This window comes from Hyperolius riggenbachi, chromosome 10, assembly GCF_040937935.1.
Source record: "Hyperolius riggenbachi isolate aHypRig1 chromosome 10, aHypRig1.pri, whole genome shotgun sequence".
Taxonomy (NCBI): domain Eukaryota; kingdom Metazoa; phylum Chordata; class Amphibia; order Anura; family Hyperoliidae; genus Hyperolius; species Hyperolius riggenbachi.
Window position 1 is genome coordinate 276,897,697 of NC_090655.1, and position 17,100 is coordinate 276,914,796.

The 17,100-nt window shown below is 46.3% G+C and overlaps 1 protein-coding gene across 2 annotated transcripts; it reads left to right on the forward strand.

Annotated features, from left to right (window-relative positions):
• Positions 1–1,716: 1,716 nt before the first annotated feature.
• On the forward strand, positions 1,717–13,997 carry LOC137535480 (zinc finger protein 892-like). 2 transcript variants are annotated; one of them, XM_068257317.1, is made up of 6 exons: positions 1,717–1,752; positions 3,768–3,896; positions 4,020–4,098; positions 7,099–7,196; positions 7,309–8,032; positions 12,179–13,997. In XM_068257317.1, the coding sequence occupies exons 3-6, from the start codon at positions 4,065–4,067 to the stop codon at positions 13,027–13,029; spliced, it is 1,707 nt and encodes a 568-aa protein (XP_068113418.1). In that variant the 5' UTR covers positions 1,717–1,752; positions 3,768–3,896; positions 4,020–4,064; the 3' UTR covers positions 13,030–13,997. The 2 variants fall into 2 exon arrangements, with proteins under 2 accessions (XP_068113418.1, XP_068113419.1); XM_068257318.1 differs by lacking the exon at positions 4,020–4,098.
• The last annotated feature ends 3,103 nt before the right edge of the window (positions 13,998–17,100 follow it).

Sequence of the window (17,100 nt, forward strand, 5' to 3'; positions counted from 1 at the left end):
GTCCCAGTTATAAAACCATTTAAATTATGTCCCTATCACAATGTTTGGCGCCAATATTTTATTTGGAAATAAAGGTGCATTTTTTTCAGTTTTGCGTCCATCCCTAATTACAAGCCCATAGTTTATAAAGTAACAGTGTTATACCCTCCTGACATAAATATTTAAAAAGTTCAGTCCCTAAGGTAACTATTTTTGTATTTTTTTTTATTGTACATTTTTTAATTTTTTTTTAATTTACAAAAAAAAAAAAAATTGGGGAGTGTGGGAGGTAATGAGTTAATTTTTTTTTGTAAAAGTAATTTATTTGTATGTGAAAAATGTGTAGGGTGTAGTTTTACTATTTGGCCACAAGATGGCCACAGTAACTTTTTGTTTTAATGCGACCTCCAAGCGTCCTTCCGGAAGCTTGGAGGAAGTACTTGGAGGCTGGGTAAGTGTGTATCTTTTCACAATGATAGCGCTACTCATCGGAGAGCAGCGGATCATTGCAGGGCTTAGATCAACGAACGGGAATGGATTTTCCCATTCATTGATCTCCGGGCGAGTGGCCGCGGCGTGTTTACTAGCGGCGGGCGGCGTGTTTACGAGCGGGAGCGCGGGCAGCGGCGGGAGCGCGGAAAGTACGGATTTCTCCGTCCCTGGCGGTTAAAGGATGGAAAAAGGGACGGAGAAATCCGTACGGGCGGGGGTAAAGTGGTTAAATGTATCTATCTAAACCTTGGCTAAGGGGAGCAGTTCTCTCCACGGAACTTTAAAGGGAACCAGAGAGGATGAACTATACATACCTGGGGCTTCCTCCAGCCCTATACGCACGGATCGCTCCCACGCCGCCATCCTCCGCTGCCTGGATCCGCCGCCACCGAGTCCCGTCATTGCCGCGAGTCGGCAAGTCGGCTGGCGGACGCGGCCAATTCTCCGCATCACAGGGTGCTCTCCCCATACAGATATGCATGTGGCTGCTTACTGCGCAGCCGCATGCGTACATGCATGGAGGGAGCCCCTATGATGCGGACAATTGGCCGCGTCCGCCAGAAGTGACGGGCCCGGTACCGGTGGATCCAGGAAGCTGAGGACGGCGGCGTGGGAGCGATTCAGGCTTATGGGGCTGGAAGAAGCCCGAGGTATGTATAAAATCTTTGCCTTTTTTCACCCCTTATTCCTCTCTGGTTCCCTTTAAAGCTCTGTATGTAACCCTTCCAATGCTGGTCTAGTAAAAAAAATGCTGGTTGCATATAATATGCTGTAAATAACGTTTTATAGCAAAGTTGAAATGCAGGGTTATATTCTGCTTTAAGTCTCCCTGTGCCCCCTTTGCCTTTATTTGTCCCCTTGTGCTACCTCTGCCCCCTGTTTCTTCTTCAGTCCCACTCTGCCTCTTTCTGTCCTCCTGTGCCTCCTTCTCTCTCTCTGTGTGCCTTCTTTCTTACATGTATTTTCTGGTGAAACACTGCCGCAATAAGTGTAATTTCTGGTGAAATGCTGCCGCATTACAATTATCTTCATGGGAGGGAGGGGGGGGGGGCGCCATAGGTTTTCTCGCCTGGAGTGACAAAATGCCCCTGCTTTACACACTCCTAGGAGTTCTGGTTCACCATGAGCTTTATAGGCAATCTGCAACTCTAAGTGAAGGAGATCCCACAAACAGAGGCTGCAGTTAGTCTATTCACCACAAGATGGCGATCACACACAGGAAGTGATGTCAGATAGGAAAAAGAAGTTGCAGGAAGTGGAGAGGGTACGTTGTTGGAAGAGGTAATTGTGTGATTCTTGTTATATACTAGCAAATATATGGTTGCTGGGCATTGTACAGGATGTATTGCAGTGGGAAGATCAGTGCAGACATGGGCAAGTATGAGGATAGTAATAGTATGAATGAGCATAGACATTGTATGCAGCAATAACTGTATATAGGAGAGATGGTGAATAGCCATGTCCAGTATATAATGTCCCCCATCCCAGTAATGCCATTTATTTTCCAGTATAGCCATGCCCCCCCCCCCCCCCTGTGTCCCCAGCATTGCCATTACCCTCCAGTATGTAATGTCCCCCCCACCCCAGTAATGCCATTTCTTTCCCAGTATAGCCATGCCCCCCCCCCCCCCCCCCAGCATTGCCGTTATCCTCCAGTATGTAATGTCCCCCACCCCAGTAAAACCAATTCTTTCCCAGTATAGCCGTGTCCCCCCTGTGTCCCCCAGCATTGCCATTACCCTCCAGTATGTAATGTCCCCCCACCCCTGTAATGCCATTTCTTTCCCAGTATAGCCATGTCCCCCTGTGTCCCCCAGCATTGCCAGTGTCCTCCAGTATGTAATGTCCCCCACCCCAGTAAAACCAATTATTTCCCAGTATAGCCATGTCCTCCCTGTGTCCCCCAGCATTGCCACTATCCTCCAGTATGTAATGTCCCCTACCCCAGTAATGCCATTTCTTTCCCAGTATAGACATGCCCCCCTCTGTCCCCAGCAATTGCCATTATCCTCCAGTATGTAATGTCCCCCACCCCAGCAATGCCATTTCTCCCCCAGTATAGCCATGTCCTCCCTGTGTCCCCCAGCATTGCCATTACCCTCCAGTATATAATATCTCCCACCCTAGTAATGCCATTTCTCCCCCAGTATAGCCATGTCCCCCTGTGTCCCCCAGCATTGCCATTATCCTCCAGTATGTAATGTCCCCCACCCCAGTAATGCCATTTCTCCCCCAGTATAGCCATGTCCTCCCTGTGTCCCCCAGCATTGCCACTATCCTCCAGTATGTAATGTCCCCTACCCCAGTAATGCCATTTCTTTCCCAGTATAGACATGTCCCCCTCTGTCCCCAGCATTGCCATTATCCTCCAGTATGTAATGTCCTGTACCCCAGTAATGCCATTTCTTTCCCAGTATAACCATGTCCTCCCTGTGTCCCCCAGTATTGCTATTATCCTCCAGTATGTAATGTCCCCCACCCCAATAATGCCATTTCTTTCCCAGTATAGCCGTGTTCCCCTGTGTCCTCCAGCATTGTAATTATCCTCCAGTATGTAATGTCCCATACCCCAGTAAAACCAATTCTTTCCCAGTATAGCCATGTCCTCCCTGTGTCCCCCAGTATTGCTATTATCCTCCAGTATGTAATGTCCCCCCCCCCCACCCCAGTAATGTCATTTCTTTCCCATTATAGCCATGTCCCCCCTGTGTCCCCCAGCATTGCCATTATCCTCCAGTATGTAATGTCCCCCACCCCAGTAATGCCATTTCTCCCCCAGTATAGCCATGCCCACACTGCAGTATTGCTCCATTCCCCCACCTCCATGCAGAGTAGTAATAGGAGGGATTACATTGGTTTATAGCTAGCTGTCACAGTGTGCTCCAGTCCTCTGCTCCCATTAGCCTCAGTCTCTGCCTCTCCTCATATCCTCATCCATCTACCACTACCAGCACTGCTGTAACATCACAGGAATGGTAACAGTGGGAGGTGGATGTGAGGAGACAAGGCCAGCTGGAGAGGAGGCAGAGGGAGGACAGGACTGCAGCATGCTGTGAGTATAGTGCACAGGTAGCTATACACCAGCTTATTATGCTTTCCTGCAATACTCTGCATGGCCCTACCACCCACAAGTGACAGCAATGGGGAGATCATCTGTCTGCTGGCTGGAGAGGTGAGGAGAATTATGGGAGGTCACAGGACATCACTCTTATCTCTATTAATAAAACACACCTGATCAGAGAGGTGAGGAGAATTCTGGGAGATCATGTGACATTAATGTTGGTCTTTTCATACAGCGTCCTGTGAAGTCAAGTGATCAGGAGACCATCGCAGTGGCCCCACCTCACTTCCTGATATTTGAGGGACACAACAAGAAGAAGATTCTGGAAATCACCAGGAAAATGATTGAGCTGCTGACATGAGAGGTGAGCAGTGCTGGCAATTATGTCCAGTAACAGCAAGGGGGGGGTGTCTGGGCGGTGATTGTGTCATTGTGTGTGTCGGGTTCCTATGAGATGTCAGGATGTCACGTCTGTTTCTCCATGCAGGAGTGGCAGTATATAGACAGACACCAGGACCTCTACAAGGACACCATGATGGAGAATCAGCCGCCCCTCACATCACCGGGTAAGAGGAGATTCTTTATTTCTTGTAATGGAGGATGCAGTGCTTGGGGTCCTCCTTGTTCCCCCCATCTGAGAAACACAAACAGACAGTAACCTCAATTCAGTAAGGGCTGATTGGCAAAAAAAAAAAAAAAAAAAAAGGTTGGGGAAATAACGCATTCTGTATTGGTATTGTAGACTTTGTTTTCCAAGTGCACCAAGACTGTCACACATGCGGTAATATGTAGTTTACTGAGAAATGTTGCTTCAGTTCAGTAAGACCTGCTCGGTAATGCAGAAGTCTCCCAGCTATGAAGGAGGTCTCTGCAGCAAGCTGAGGTTCTCTCCTACAAGTGTCTGCATAACCCATTCATTGTGACAGCTTACTAGAGAGTAAAGGGCTTCCTGCATCCCTTTAGATGTGTATGCATGCTACTAAAGGGCCTCTTCTGTGTACCAGTATATAGATCTGCATGTCTAAAGGGATACAGGGAAGCCTCTTTAAAGTGAATGTTTATCAGTAAAAAAAAAGAAAAAGTCAGATACTCACCTAAGGAGAGGGAAGGCTCGGTCCTAATGAGCCTTCCCTCTCCTCTCCCGGTGCCCGGTCCCGCGCAGGATCCCCCGTGGCAGTATTCGACCAGTTCGGTCAAATACTGCCACTTCCGCATGCCTTCGGGAGCTTTCGGAAGCCTTCGGGGGCACTCAGGCTCCCGATGACGCGACCGCTCCATACTACGCATGCGCGAGCGCCCTCTATGACGCGCTCGCGCGTACGTAGTATGGAGCGGCCCGTCTTCGGAAGCCCGAGTGTTCCCGAAGACCTCCGAAGTCCCTGCGGCGGTGGACACGAACGGGGGAGCCAGCGCAGCACCGAGGGCACCGGGAGAGGAGAGGGAAGGCTCATTAGGACCGAGCCTTCCCTCTCCTTAGGTGAGTATCTAACTTTTTCTTTTTTTTACCGGTACCCATTGGCTTTAAACGTCTCCTGATGTTGTATTTTGTTTATCTTTTTGATGTCCCTCCCGGCAGTGCATCTGATCAAATGAGGTGAGTAGCAGGACCAGGTGGCTCTTCCTATTGGCTTTCTCCCTAGTCTGTCAATTTTACTACATGCTGATTTCTAGTTATTGACAGGTCCAGCAAGATCTTAAAATGCCCAACATTTTATTTGTTTTACCAAATGCTTTAATCTTAGTGAATTTACTTTTTGTGAGGTATTCACTGCATAAGCCGGTAATTTACCTCAATAGTCTGTAATATATACTTTTCAATGTGTCAAAAACAGAAGTTGGAGGAGCACTCATCCATAGGAAGGAACTGTTGTGTGCCCAAGCCTTGGATCCCTGTGGTCACGCAAAACAGACATGGTACTTTTCCTTGCCTCAGTTGCCATCTTTGTAGCCATATAGCTAAAGGTGGGTCTTTCACGCATCCCACCACAGGGGAAAGATTCACGGTTAGACACAGATATACCTGTGATTCTAGTTACGTAGTGTATTTAATTAAATGCCCCTGTGGATTGGGATACGTGGGTATGACCACCAATGCTTTGAAGGTCAGAATGTCTGGCCATAAGACAGCCATACGTGGCAAGGATATGACCCAGGCTGTGTCTAGCCACTTTGTTTCAGCTAGACATAATTTGTCCCAATTTAAAGTTCAGGTTATTGACAGTGTTCCGAGTAATTGGCGAGGGAGATTAAATAGACAGGATGAGTTGGCCAAAAGAGAGGCCTGGTGGATTAGAAGGTTGCATGTGATGGGAAAGGGAGGACTCAATAGGGAATACGATCTAAGTTTTTGTGTTTAATTTTCCTGTTGAATCTGTAAATAGTGATGTGGGATATTTACTATGATAAGAGGCAGCTATTATGCTGTGCTAGGGGGTGTGGAGTACTGGTTGGGAGCATTAGAATATTGTTGAAAACTTTGATATTTTTTGCAGTGATGTGTTTTTTTCTTCTTTTCCTTTTTCTTTAGTCCCTGTGAGCTGATGGAGGGAAGAACTTTGTGGCCTGGTGACAATTGTTCTCTCTAGCTATGCGATTTCCACGTGTATAATGTTGGGCATTAGCTCTAGGCGTGACTTGATTTGAGTCCCGCCATGATGCTATGCATTATATCCTCTTTTTGTGCATCCATTTTTTATGCGCCCTGAAGGCATTTTTGCGACGTTTTTTTTCGCATTAATGTGGCATTTGGTATGAACAGTATGCGACTATGTTGCGTTCAGTACCACGCGTTATGCGTCTTTTTGTACGCGTCCATTATAGAGTTATGCGGCCAGGGGGCGTTTTTACGTCGGTTTGTACGCATTATTATTGCGTTGGCATTAGTAGCGGCATGCGGTTATCTAGCGTCCAGTATTACGCATTATGCGTCTTTTTGTACGCATTGTTTTGATAATGCGTTTGGATGGCGAGTTACGGCGGCTATTATGCATTGATATCGCGTCTATAGGACGCGTATTATGCGGACATTTGTACGCGTTTACCATGCCATATTAAGATGGGTGGGCCGTTGGAGCCTGTCCCTATTGGTGCATGTGAACTTTGTTTACAGTGCACTTCCTGCTTTTACATGTGGAACTTTCTCTGCCATGCTGCGATGGGCTGTCCTTGGTCAGCTGACTGGGAGGTATGTTTTGATGACATCACACACTGCCTGTTCCCCATCAGGTCCATCCACATGCCCTTGCACTCTGATTGGTGTTTCTGATTTTGAAATGATTGGCTAATTGATGCATAGACCAGTATATAAGGGTGTGGTCATTGTTGCTAACATTGTATGGGCTGTTCGGCTTGAGAAAGAGCTATAGCAGCTCGAAACAGCGGGCTGTCGCCGCCAAAGCCTTATTTTTGACCATGCTGTCATTTTATGACTGATCAATAAAGAGCTAATTTTTACTTTTCTACTTCTGGTGGTGCCAGCCTCCTTTCTACATTTGAATACTTTTCAATGTGGTAACTCTTAGTTAATTGAGCCCATAGTATTCAGTCATGGTGTGTGTTTCCTACAGATAAATCCAGTAATGGAAACCCACCAGAGAGGTGTACAGGTCCTCTTTATTCCTGGGATTGTCTAAAGGAAGTTCCCACCACCCCCCGCCATTATCAGGTAGGTGGAACTGAGTGTCATTAGAGACCCCAAACTATGTGACATTGTTTCCTGTTGTCTCTGCTGTTATCTGTGCTCACATTATAAAGTGCTTCTTATTTTGTGCACTTAGGGTGGAGAACTGATACATGTAAGTGCTGTGGTTAAAGAGGAAGAAGAAGAGACGTATGTGAGGAGTGATCAGCAGTCTATGGAGGAGGGTGACATGATGGGGACAAAGAAAGAAGAAGAGACATATGTGAGGAGTGATCAGCAGTCTATGGCGGAGGGTGACATGATGAGGACAAGTAAAGAGGAAGAAGAGATGTATGTGAGGAGTGATCAGCGGTCTATGGAGGAGGATGACATGATGGGGACAAATAAAGAGGAAGAAGAAGAGACATATGTGAGGAGTGATCAGCAGTCTGTGGAGGAGGGTGACATGATGAGGATAAAGAAAGAGGAAGAAGAAGAGACGTGTGTGAGGAGTGATCAGCAATCTATGGAGGAGGGTGACATGATGAGGATAAAGGAAGAGGAAGAAGACACATATGTGAGGAGTGATCAGCAGTCTGTGGAGAAGGGTGATATGATGAGGATAAAGAAAGAGGAAGAAGAAGAGACGTGTGTGAGGAGTGATCAGCAGTCTGTGGAGGAGGGTGACATGAGGATAAAGAAAGAGGAAGAAGAAGAGACGTATGTGAGGAGTGATCAGCAGTCTATGGAGGAGGGTGACATGATGAGGATAAAGAAAGAGGAAGAAGACACATATGTGAGGAGTGATCAGCAGTCTATGGAGGAGGGTGACGTGATGAGAGCATCTAAGGAGGAAGACATTAGTGCAGAGATGAGAATTGGTGAGTGATAAACATTAGATATTTAATAGCCTTATTACACTGACTAACAGATATGTTCCTGCTGGGCACAGCATAGATCATCTTCCTCTCAGTATGTGTGGTAATATTACCAGAGTTTCATGAATCTGCCCCTTTGATACAATGTAAAGCAGTCAGTGTACAGCTTGTATAACGGTGTAAATTTGCTGTTCCACCAACATAACTCAACACACAGCCATTAATGTCTAATCCACTGGCAGCAAAAGTGAGGACACCCCTAAGTGACAAATGTCAAAATTCTACTCAATTAGACATTTCAGGGCCCAATCCAATTCACTTATTTCCTAAGTTTTCTCCTTGGTGATATTTTCATATCTTATCAATAAATGGCCATTTAAGCCACCAGCAGGCAACAAAAAAAATTATAAATGTGACAGTTTGGATGTTTGTTACTCGATCACACAAAACTGGCTGATCGGATTTGAATGAAATTTGTCCCACACATAGTACATCACCTGGAATAACATATAGGATACTTTTTATCCCCATAACCAAAAAGTGGGCGGAGACAAATACAAATTTCACTGGGAAAATGTAAACTGCAGCCATTCTTACACTGTTAATAACAGGGTTCTCAAACTTTGCACAGTTGGTCACTGGGTGACCGGAATTAATATTCAGAAAAGTGGGCGGAGCCTACAAAAGCCAATCAAAATTCACTTATTGATTTTCAAGGGGAATATTTAATTGCTGCCAGTCGCACAATATTAATGGCACAAGCCTCGAACCGGGTCCAGTTGGTCATTGGGTGACGGGGGTTCAAATTCAGAAAAGGGGTGGAACAACAAAAAGCCAATCAGATTTGTTTCATTTCAATACAAATTATTAATGCCAAAGACAGCAAAGCTCACAAACTTGGTCATTGAGTAATTGTGTGTTAGGGTAAGAAAAAGTGGGTGCAGTCAACATGAACCAAATACATACCCGGGCAACACCGGGCCATCAGCTAGTTAAAAATAATTTTACATTATGTCTTCATTTGCAGAGTGTTGAGAAGTTATTTTAAACAGAAGATAAAAAATGATGTCCTAGGAGAGAACTTAGCAGAGGAAGGGAATTGGTTCCGGCCCTTTCCCTCCCTGAGGTCATGTGACTGGTTAGTGTTACAAGGTCTCAGGTGTGAATGGGGAGCAGGTGTGGTACATTTGGTGTTATCGCTCTCACACTCCTTCATACTGGTCGCTGGAAGCTCAGCATGGCTCCTCATGGCAGAAAAATCATGGCAGAGAACTCTGAGGAGCTGAAAAAAGAATTGCTGCTCCACATAGAGATGGCCTAGGCTATAAGAATATTGCCAAGACTCTCACACTGAGCTGCAGCATGGTGGCCAAGACTATACAGAGGTTTAATAGGAAAATTTCCACTCCCAATAGGCCTCGCTATGGGCGACCAAGGAAGCTGAGTAAACATGCTCATTGTCATACACAGAGAGGGAGGGAGAAAAAGGAAGACCAAGCATATGTTGATAAAACGCACGCATACACACACACACACACACACACACACACACACACACACACACACACACACACACACACACACACACACACACACACACACACACACACACACACATATTCAGACACACACAGCCTCTCTCTCTCCCTCCCTTGCTGTCCTACCCAGCCTTGTACTGACTGTACTGTAAGATGTACTGTCGTGCAGGACCAAATTTGTAGTGTATTGCCTGCTGTGCCCTTGTAATAGATACTATATTGGTCAAACTACCAGGGAAATGCAGACAAGGATCAAGGAACATCTCCGTTCACTTAAATCCAAGGATAAGTCTACCAGACTAGTAACACATATGGCTCAGTGCCATGGGAGAAACGCTCACTGTCTTAGATTCTTTGCCCTAGAAAATATATCTTTTACACACCGAGGAGGAGATAGGGAGCGGACTTTATTGCAACATGAGGCTCGGTGGATTATACAAACCAATGCCCTTGGCCCTCTCGGACTGAATGATAAAAATGAATTGGCCTGCTTTCTAGAGAAATGAACTTGAATGACACTGCATTGCTGACTTTCTCTTGTGCCTTGGCTTTGACACACTTGCGGAACTTTGCTCCTTGGTTCTGCCCTCTACTGTTTTTCGTCGGCTTTTCTCCCCCTTATATTCCACTGCTCTGTCTATGTGCCCGCGCGGCTGGGAGTTGTATTCCGTGTCGCGCGTACGCGCATGACTCTGTCTTTATGCACGTTTTTCCCCTTTTCCTTTTCTCTGTGGTTGGTTTTCAGCTTATTGTACATCTGCGCTGCTCCCTTCCTTGCCTCTCTCTCTCCTCTCACTGTGGGCTTGTTCCATACTGTATATATACCTTTGGTATTTGCTTTTATGTCTTGCTACCCCGACACCCTGGGTTGCGCCTGCGGGCATGCCTGCCCTTGCCTCCACTGCCCGTTCCTTTCCAGCCCTGGGTTTTACTGCCTACATATGTGCCTCTAATATAGTACGCGCTTTGCAGCATGCGCACATGTCCTGCTGTTTACTAACAGCAGCCATTGATGTGCATCCTTGGGCTGGTTGGCTGGACATTTGGTGGCTCGGGTGGGCGTGCCTGTGGGCGTGCACACTGTTGCCGGGGAACATGGACGCTTCCCGTCCTGTCTGCAGGACGAGTGAGCGTCATGGAATGACATGGCAACGGGGGCGTGGCTAGCAGACGAAGGCGGAAGTGCCGCCGTGACGCGGGTATGTAACCCGCGTTGAGGCAGCCCGCCCCCAACTTCCCCATAGCGGTGAACAAGCGCGTCCAGCGCGAAACGGTCGTCCGCAGGGAATCTCAGACCTGGCGCCCACTCAACCTGCCTTGACACCTGGCTATCACACAACTGTGAGTGTCTAAACTTTTTATCAATAAAAGAACCCCAACTGCAGTGCTGGCTTTGCCCTCTCTCTTCATGCTCTCACTGTGAAAGTTTATCACTACATGTTAATAAGGCAAGCCTCTTTAGTGAATTAACACTTAAAATACAGATTTATGTGTGGTGATGTTTCCACTTGCCTTATTATGATCTTAATGAGTTGTGGCCATTGGGGTTGATTCACTAGCTATAGCGCTGTTAGCTATTAAGGGAAGCCGGGGTTAGGAAGGTTTAAAAGTTATATAAAAAGTAACCTTTATTTTAATGTAAAAGAAGCAGAGAGATTGGCCATTAGAGGATGGGCAACAGCGACATTCAAGGAGAACTGGGGAGGAGATTGTGTCTCAGAAGTTCAGCAGAATAGGTGCCGTCTCTATTCCTGACTCTCTCCTCTCTCACTTCAATTCTACAGTTACTAATTACATGCTATAAAACACAATGGGGTTAATTTACTAACTATAGAGCTGCCAAACAGTGCAACTACTGTTACGCTAATAGAGCAGCGCAACTTATTTCCTCTGTGCACGTTACGCAACTGCCGCTTTAGTGAAGAATCATGGGAGCAATACATCACTACCGCGCGGCACATCAAGGCAGCGGCCGTTGCTAAGTAACACATGCTATGCTGCCACTAGCGTGTGTAGCGTGCACAGAGGAAATATTAAGTGAACTGTTAAACCTTCCTAACCCCGCCTTCCCCTAATCAGGCAGTCCTTGTTGTATATGAGGACGAGGTCAGCCAGATTCTCTGCTCTGCATGGCCTGACCTATATTCATCATGGAATATTATGTTAGTGGCTTGTATAATTAGCTGCTGCAGCAGGACTTGTAATTCCATTAGGAATAGCGGCCGTGTTGTTTGGCCTCGCTCTCCCTGACCTCCCCACACTGTAATCTTGGATTGCAGGTTACTATTACAGTAAAGCACTTTCTCCAACTAGAGCAGATATAGCCCCGCCCCCTTGTCATAGCCTCTGAAGAAGCGCTTGTGTGTGAAACTGCCGTCAGGCTGCCAGCAACCAGCACCCACCATTATCCACCCCCGCACCGGTACGTGTTTAGTCTCTTCTTATGGACTGTGAGGTGATGATGTAACACACAGCCTACTTGTCTGCACATTGCCAAATAAAGGAAGCTGTACAGCAGTGCCGACCATCCTCTTTCCTCTCATCCCTAATGATAATTGTTCCTCCCCTCAGAATTCTCTAACAGGAAGTGATGATGTTTCTCTATTTGCAGGGCGGAGTCCCGGCATCAGGAACCTCTCAGAGACTCGTCTCTCTGTATCCACAGACTGTACAACGGATGATGATGTCACTGGACAAGAGTCCCCTGCAGATATCCTGGTGACCCCAAATATGCCCCCAGACTCCCCTCACCTGTCTAACCCTGAGGGGCCTCATACCCAGCACAGCTCTCCTCCTGCTGGAGGGTCTCATTCCTGTTCCACTTGTGGGAAATGTTATGCATGGAAATCAACTCTTGTCAGACATGAGAGATCTCACACTGGTGAGAAGTCCTATTCATGTGCTGAGTGTGGGAAATGTTTTGTGGTGAAATCAGAGCTTGTCAGACATGAGAGAACTCACACTGGTGAGAAGCCCTATCCATGTGCTGAGTGTGGGAAATGTTTTGGTCATAAATCAAGTCTTGACAATCATGAGAGATCTCACACGGGTGATAAGCCCTATTCATGTGCTGAGTGTGGGAAATGTTTTGTTGATAAATCAAAGCTGGTTGCACATGGGAAATCTCACACAGGTGAGAAGCCCTATTCATGTGCTGAGTGTGGGAAAAGTTTTGTGAGTAAATCATATCTTGTTACACATGAGAGATATCATACTGGTGAGAAACCCTATTCATGTGCTGAGTGTGGGAAATGGTTTACTCAGAAATCAAGTCTTGTCAGACATGAGAGATGTCACACTGGTGAGAAGCCCTATTCATGTGCTGAGTGTGGGAAATGTTTTACTCAGAAATCAAGTCTTGACAGTCATGAGAAATCTCACACTGGTGAGAAGCGCTATTCATGTGCTGAGTGTGGGAAATGTTTTTGGCATAAGTCACAGCTTATCAGACACTTGTGTTGAGTGTGGAAAATGTATTGGCTACAAATGTTCTGATGCACGTTATTTGTTTTTTTCTTCTTTTTTTTTACCATATTTACACAGAATGCTGAGGATCTTTTCCTGCTACTCAGTGCATTGGTTTATAAAGTGTTAAAGTCCCTGAACTGAAGTGACATGATGATTATTATTATTATTTAGTATTTATATAGCGCCGACATATTACGCAGCGCTGTACAATGTATATATATCTTGTCACTAACTGTCCCTCAAAGGAGCTCACAGTCTAATCCCTACCATTGCCATCTGTCTATATTATGTAGTGTAAGTACTGTAATCTAGGGCCAATTTTAGGGGGAGCCAATTAACTTATCCGTATGTTTTTGGAATGTGGGAGGAAACCGGAGTGCCCGGAGGAAACCCACGCAGACACGGAGAGAACATACAAACTCTTTGCAGATAGTGCCCTGGCTGGGATTCGAACCAGGGACCCAGCGCTGCAAGACATGATGAGATAAATATGGGTACATATAGTACTGAGCCTCGTTAGAACTTGCTTTGTGTTATTTTCTAATGTAAGGGTTAATAAACCAGGTGCTTTATCTATACAAATGAGGCAGTATCTGCAGTCATATGCAGCCATGGCTCTCCTGGAGAGAAAATAAAATCCAAAGCACTTTTATCTGGCTGAACAAACACTCCTGTTAACACAAGAGTGCTGAAATTATCATTATTTGTTTTTGCTGGGAGCTGAATAAACCAAATTTTAACCTCCCTAGCAGTGCATTTCTGTCTGGAGTTATGAGTCAAAAGCGGTACATTTTTTTTTCAAGTCTTTTAGGCCTCCAATTCTTAAGTCATAACTCACCAAAATATGTCAGAATAAAAGCCTGCTAGACATTCTGCATATAAATAAAAGACTAGAACACAAATTTGTTGAATTAATTAAATAGATGAATAAATGTAAAAAATTGTGAAACTGTACAAATAAGGCAGGCAGAGAGTAGTCAAAGTCCAGGCAGGGGCCGGTGCAGGCGTCAGGCAGAGAGTAGTCATATTCCAGGCATGGGGGTGGTGCAGGCAGCAGGCAGAGAGTAGTCATATTCCAGGCATGGGGGTGGTGCAGGCAGCAGGCAGAGAGTAGTCATATTCCAGGCATGGGGGTGGTGCAGGCAGCAGGCAGAGAATAGTGAAAATCCAGGCAGGGGTCGGTGCAGGCGGCAGGCAGAGGTCGGTGCAGACAGAGAGTAGTGCAGGCAGCAGGCAGAGAGTAGTGAAAATTCAGGCAGGGGGTGGTGCAGGCAGCAGGCAGAGAGTAGTGAAAATCCAGGCAGGGGTCGGTGCAGGCGGCAGGGAGAGGTCGGTGCAGGCAGAGAGTAGTCAAAATTCAGGCAGGGGGTGGTGCAGGCAGCAGGCAGAGAGTAGTGAAAATCCAGGCAGGGGTCAGTGCAGGTGCCAGGCAGAGAGTAGTCAAAATCCAGGCAGAGGTCGGTGCAGGCAGCAGGTAGAGAGTAGTCATAATCCAGGCAGAGGTCGGTGCAGGCGGCAGGCAGAGAGTAGTCAAAATCCAGGTGGTGCAGGAAGCAGTATATACATATACACACACTATATAACAACAAAAACAACAAATAACATTTGTAAAGAGCTTTTCTCCCATAGGACTCAAAGCGCATAAGCATGGCTCAGACCATCGTGGTACAGAGGAAGAATTTTATAAGTCTGGAAATGCCAGGCTGAACAGGTAGCTTTTCAGTCTGGATTTGAATAGCTCCAGGGATGGTGCTGTCTTTACTGGGTGTGGTAGGGAGTTCCAAAGAGTAGGGGCAGCATGACAGAAAACTCTGTCTCCAGATCTTTTGAGGTGCACTCTGGGAGTGACCAAGTTTATAGAACTTGCTGATCTGAGGTTGTGAGAGGTGTGGTGCAGCTTCAGCAAGTCCTTCATGTATCCAGGGCCCAGATTGTGCAGGGATTTGAATGTCAGCAGTCCAATCTTCAAAAGTATTCTCCATTCTACTGGTAGCCAGTGCAGTGAGCGAAGGATCGGTGTAATGTGACAGTGGCGAGGCTGGTTTGTTAGCAATCTGGCAGCAGCATTCTGCACTAATTGCAGGCGATGCAGGTCCTTTTTGGGGAGGCCAGCATAAAGGGCATTGCAGTAGTCCAGCCGTGGTGTGATGAAGGCATGAACTAGGGTTGGAAGATCCTCTGGGGGAATCAGATGTTTAATCTTTGCAATGTTCTTCAGATGAAAGAAGGAAGATTTAACTACAGAAGAAATTTGGTTTCTGAAACTCAATTCCCCATTGATTAGTACGCCAAGGCTGCGCACAAGGTTGGAGCTGTTTATGTCTGAATTCCCAATCCTGATTGGTGTTGCTTTAGGATAGAGCTGTTTTGATGGCGAGCGCTGGCTTTGGACAAAAAGGACCTCAGTTTTGTCAGCATTCAGTTTCAACCAGTTATCATTCATCCATGCCTGTAGCTCAGCTAAGCAAGAGTTTATTTTTGGAGGAGGGTCTGTTTCACCAGGTTTGAAGGACAGGTATAGCTGTGTGTCATCGGCGTAGCAGTGGTACGTCAGGCCATGTCGTTGGATAAGTGTACCGAGTGGCAACATGTAGATTGCAAACAGCAGAGGGGATAGGATTGATCCTTGTGGCACTCCGAATTGTAGAGGTGCAGGTTTGGACATTATAGGTCATAGGGATACTCTCTGTGTTCTGTCAGTCAGGAATGATCTGAACCACTGGAGGACTGATCCACTGATGCCACAGTACTCCTGCAGTCTGTTAAGCAGGATTTCATGGTCAACTGTATCAAAAGCCGCTGAGAGATCCAACAGGATTAGGATGGAGCATTCTCCTCTGTCCCTTGCCATGAGCAGATCGTTGCAGACTTGGATGAGGGCTGTTTCACAGCTGTGGTGTTTCTTAAAGCCAGATTGTAGAGGGTCCAGGATGTTGTTTACTGACAGCTTGGTTTCAAGTTGCAGATAGACAGCCTTTTCAATAACTTTACCTAAGAAGGGGAGGTTGGAGACAGGTCTGTAGCTGCTCATTGCATCAGGATCCATGAAAGATTTTTTAAGAAGGGGCTTGATGATTCCTTCTTTTAGAGAGTTAGGAAACCTCCCTGCTTGCAGAGAGCAATTTACTATTTTGTGAAATGCTGGACCAAGCAGGTCAGGGCATTTCAGCATATGTTTAGTTGGTCCAGGGTCCAGGTCGCAGGTTGTCTGGCGGAGGATGTCTGAGATCTCTTCCTCACTAATACTTTTGAAGTCATTCCTCCAGGGTGTTAGATTGTTTTTGCAACCATTTCCAGGAGTTGAATAAGTCTTAGGTGCTGTGGACTGAATGAGAGACCGAATAGAGGATACTTTGTCAGCAAAGTAGCAAGCAAATTTCTCACATAGCTCCTTTGAGGGAGTTATAGTGGGTTTTAGACAGGATGGATTACATAGTCTATCAACTGTGCGGAATAGTTGGGCTGGCCTGTTGGCGGCCTTTGCGATCTCCTGTGATAGGTAGGAGGATTTTTTCTTAATGATCGCATTTTGGTAGCTTTCTAGGTGAGAGACAAGGATGTGTTTATCTTTTGAATTCTGAGATTTTCGCCACTTCCTTTCTAGTCTGCGCACTTCTTTCTTTAGGTCCTTTAGTGAGCTGTCAAACCACCGTGCATGGTGAAGTGGTGTAGACCGTTTCATGCGAACTGGAGCAAGGGCATCATAGGCAGATGACACTGCATGGTTGTACATCAGGACCATGGAGTCTGGGTCTGCACAATGATTGGTTAATGCGTCGAAGTTGAGGGTGTTCTGAACGTGCTGGGGTGAGACATCTTTCAGAGAACGATATTTTGAGAGTTTTTTCCCTCTGTGTTTTATCGCTGGTGCTGTCAGAGAGAAGTGGATGGTGTGGTGGTCTGACCATACCACTGTGTTTATATCCATGTGTGATATTAAAAGTCCGGAATGAAATATAAGATCCAGAGCGTGCCCTTTTTTGTGGGTGGGGAGGTTGACAGCCTGAGAGAAACCCAGTTCACTCATTATGAGAAGTAGTTCACTTCCTAGGCGTGAGGCGTGAT

What these genes read in the sequence shown, in the direction of transcription:
- LOC137535480 (XM_068257317.1), top strand. Translation starts at nt 4,065, where the DNA reads ATGATGGAGAATCAGCCGCCCCTCACATCACCGG. An exon ending in CCACCCCCCGCCATTATCAG is followed by an intron (nt 7,197 to 7,308) that starts GTAGGTGGAACT and finishes TTGTGCACTTAG; the next exon opens with GGTGGAGAACTGATACATGT. An exon ending in TAGTGCAGAGATGAGAATTG is followed by an intron (nt 8,033 to 12,178) that starts GTGAGTGATAAA and finishes CTCTATTTGCAG; the next exon opens with GGCGGAGTCCCGGCATCAGG.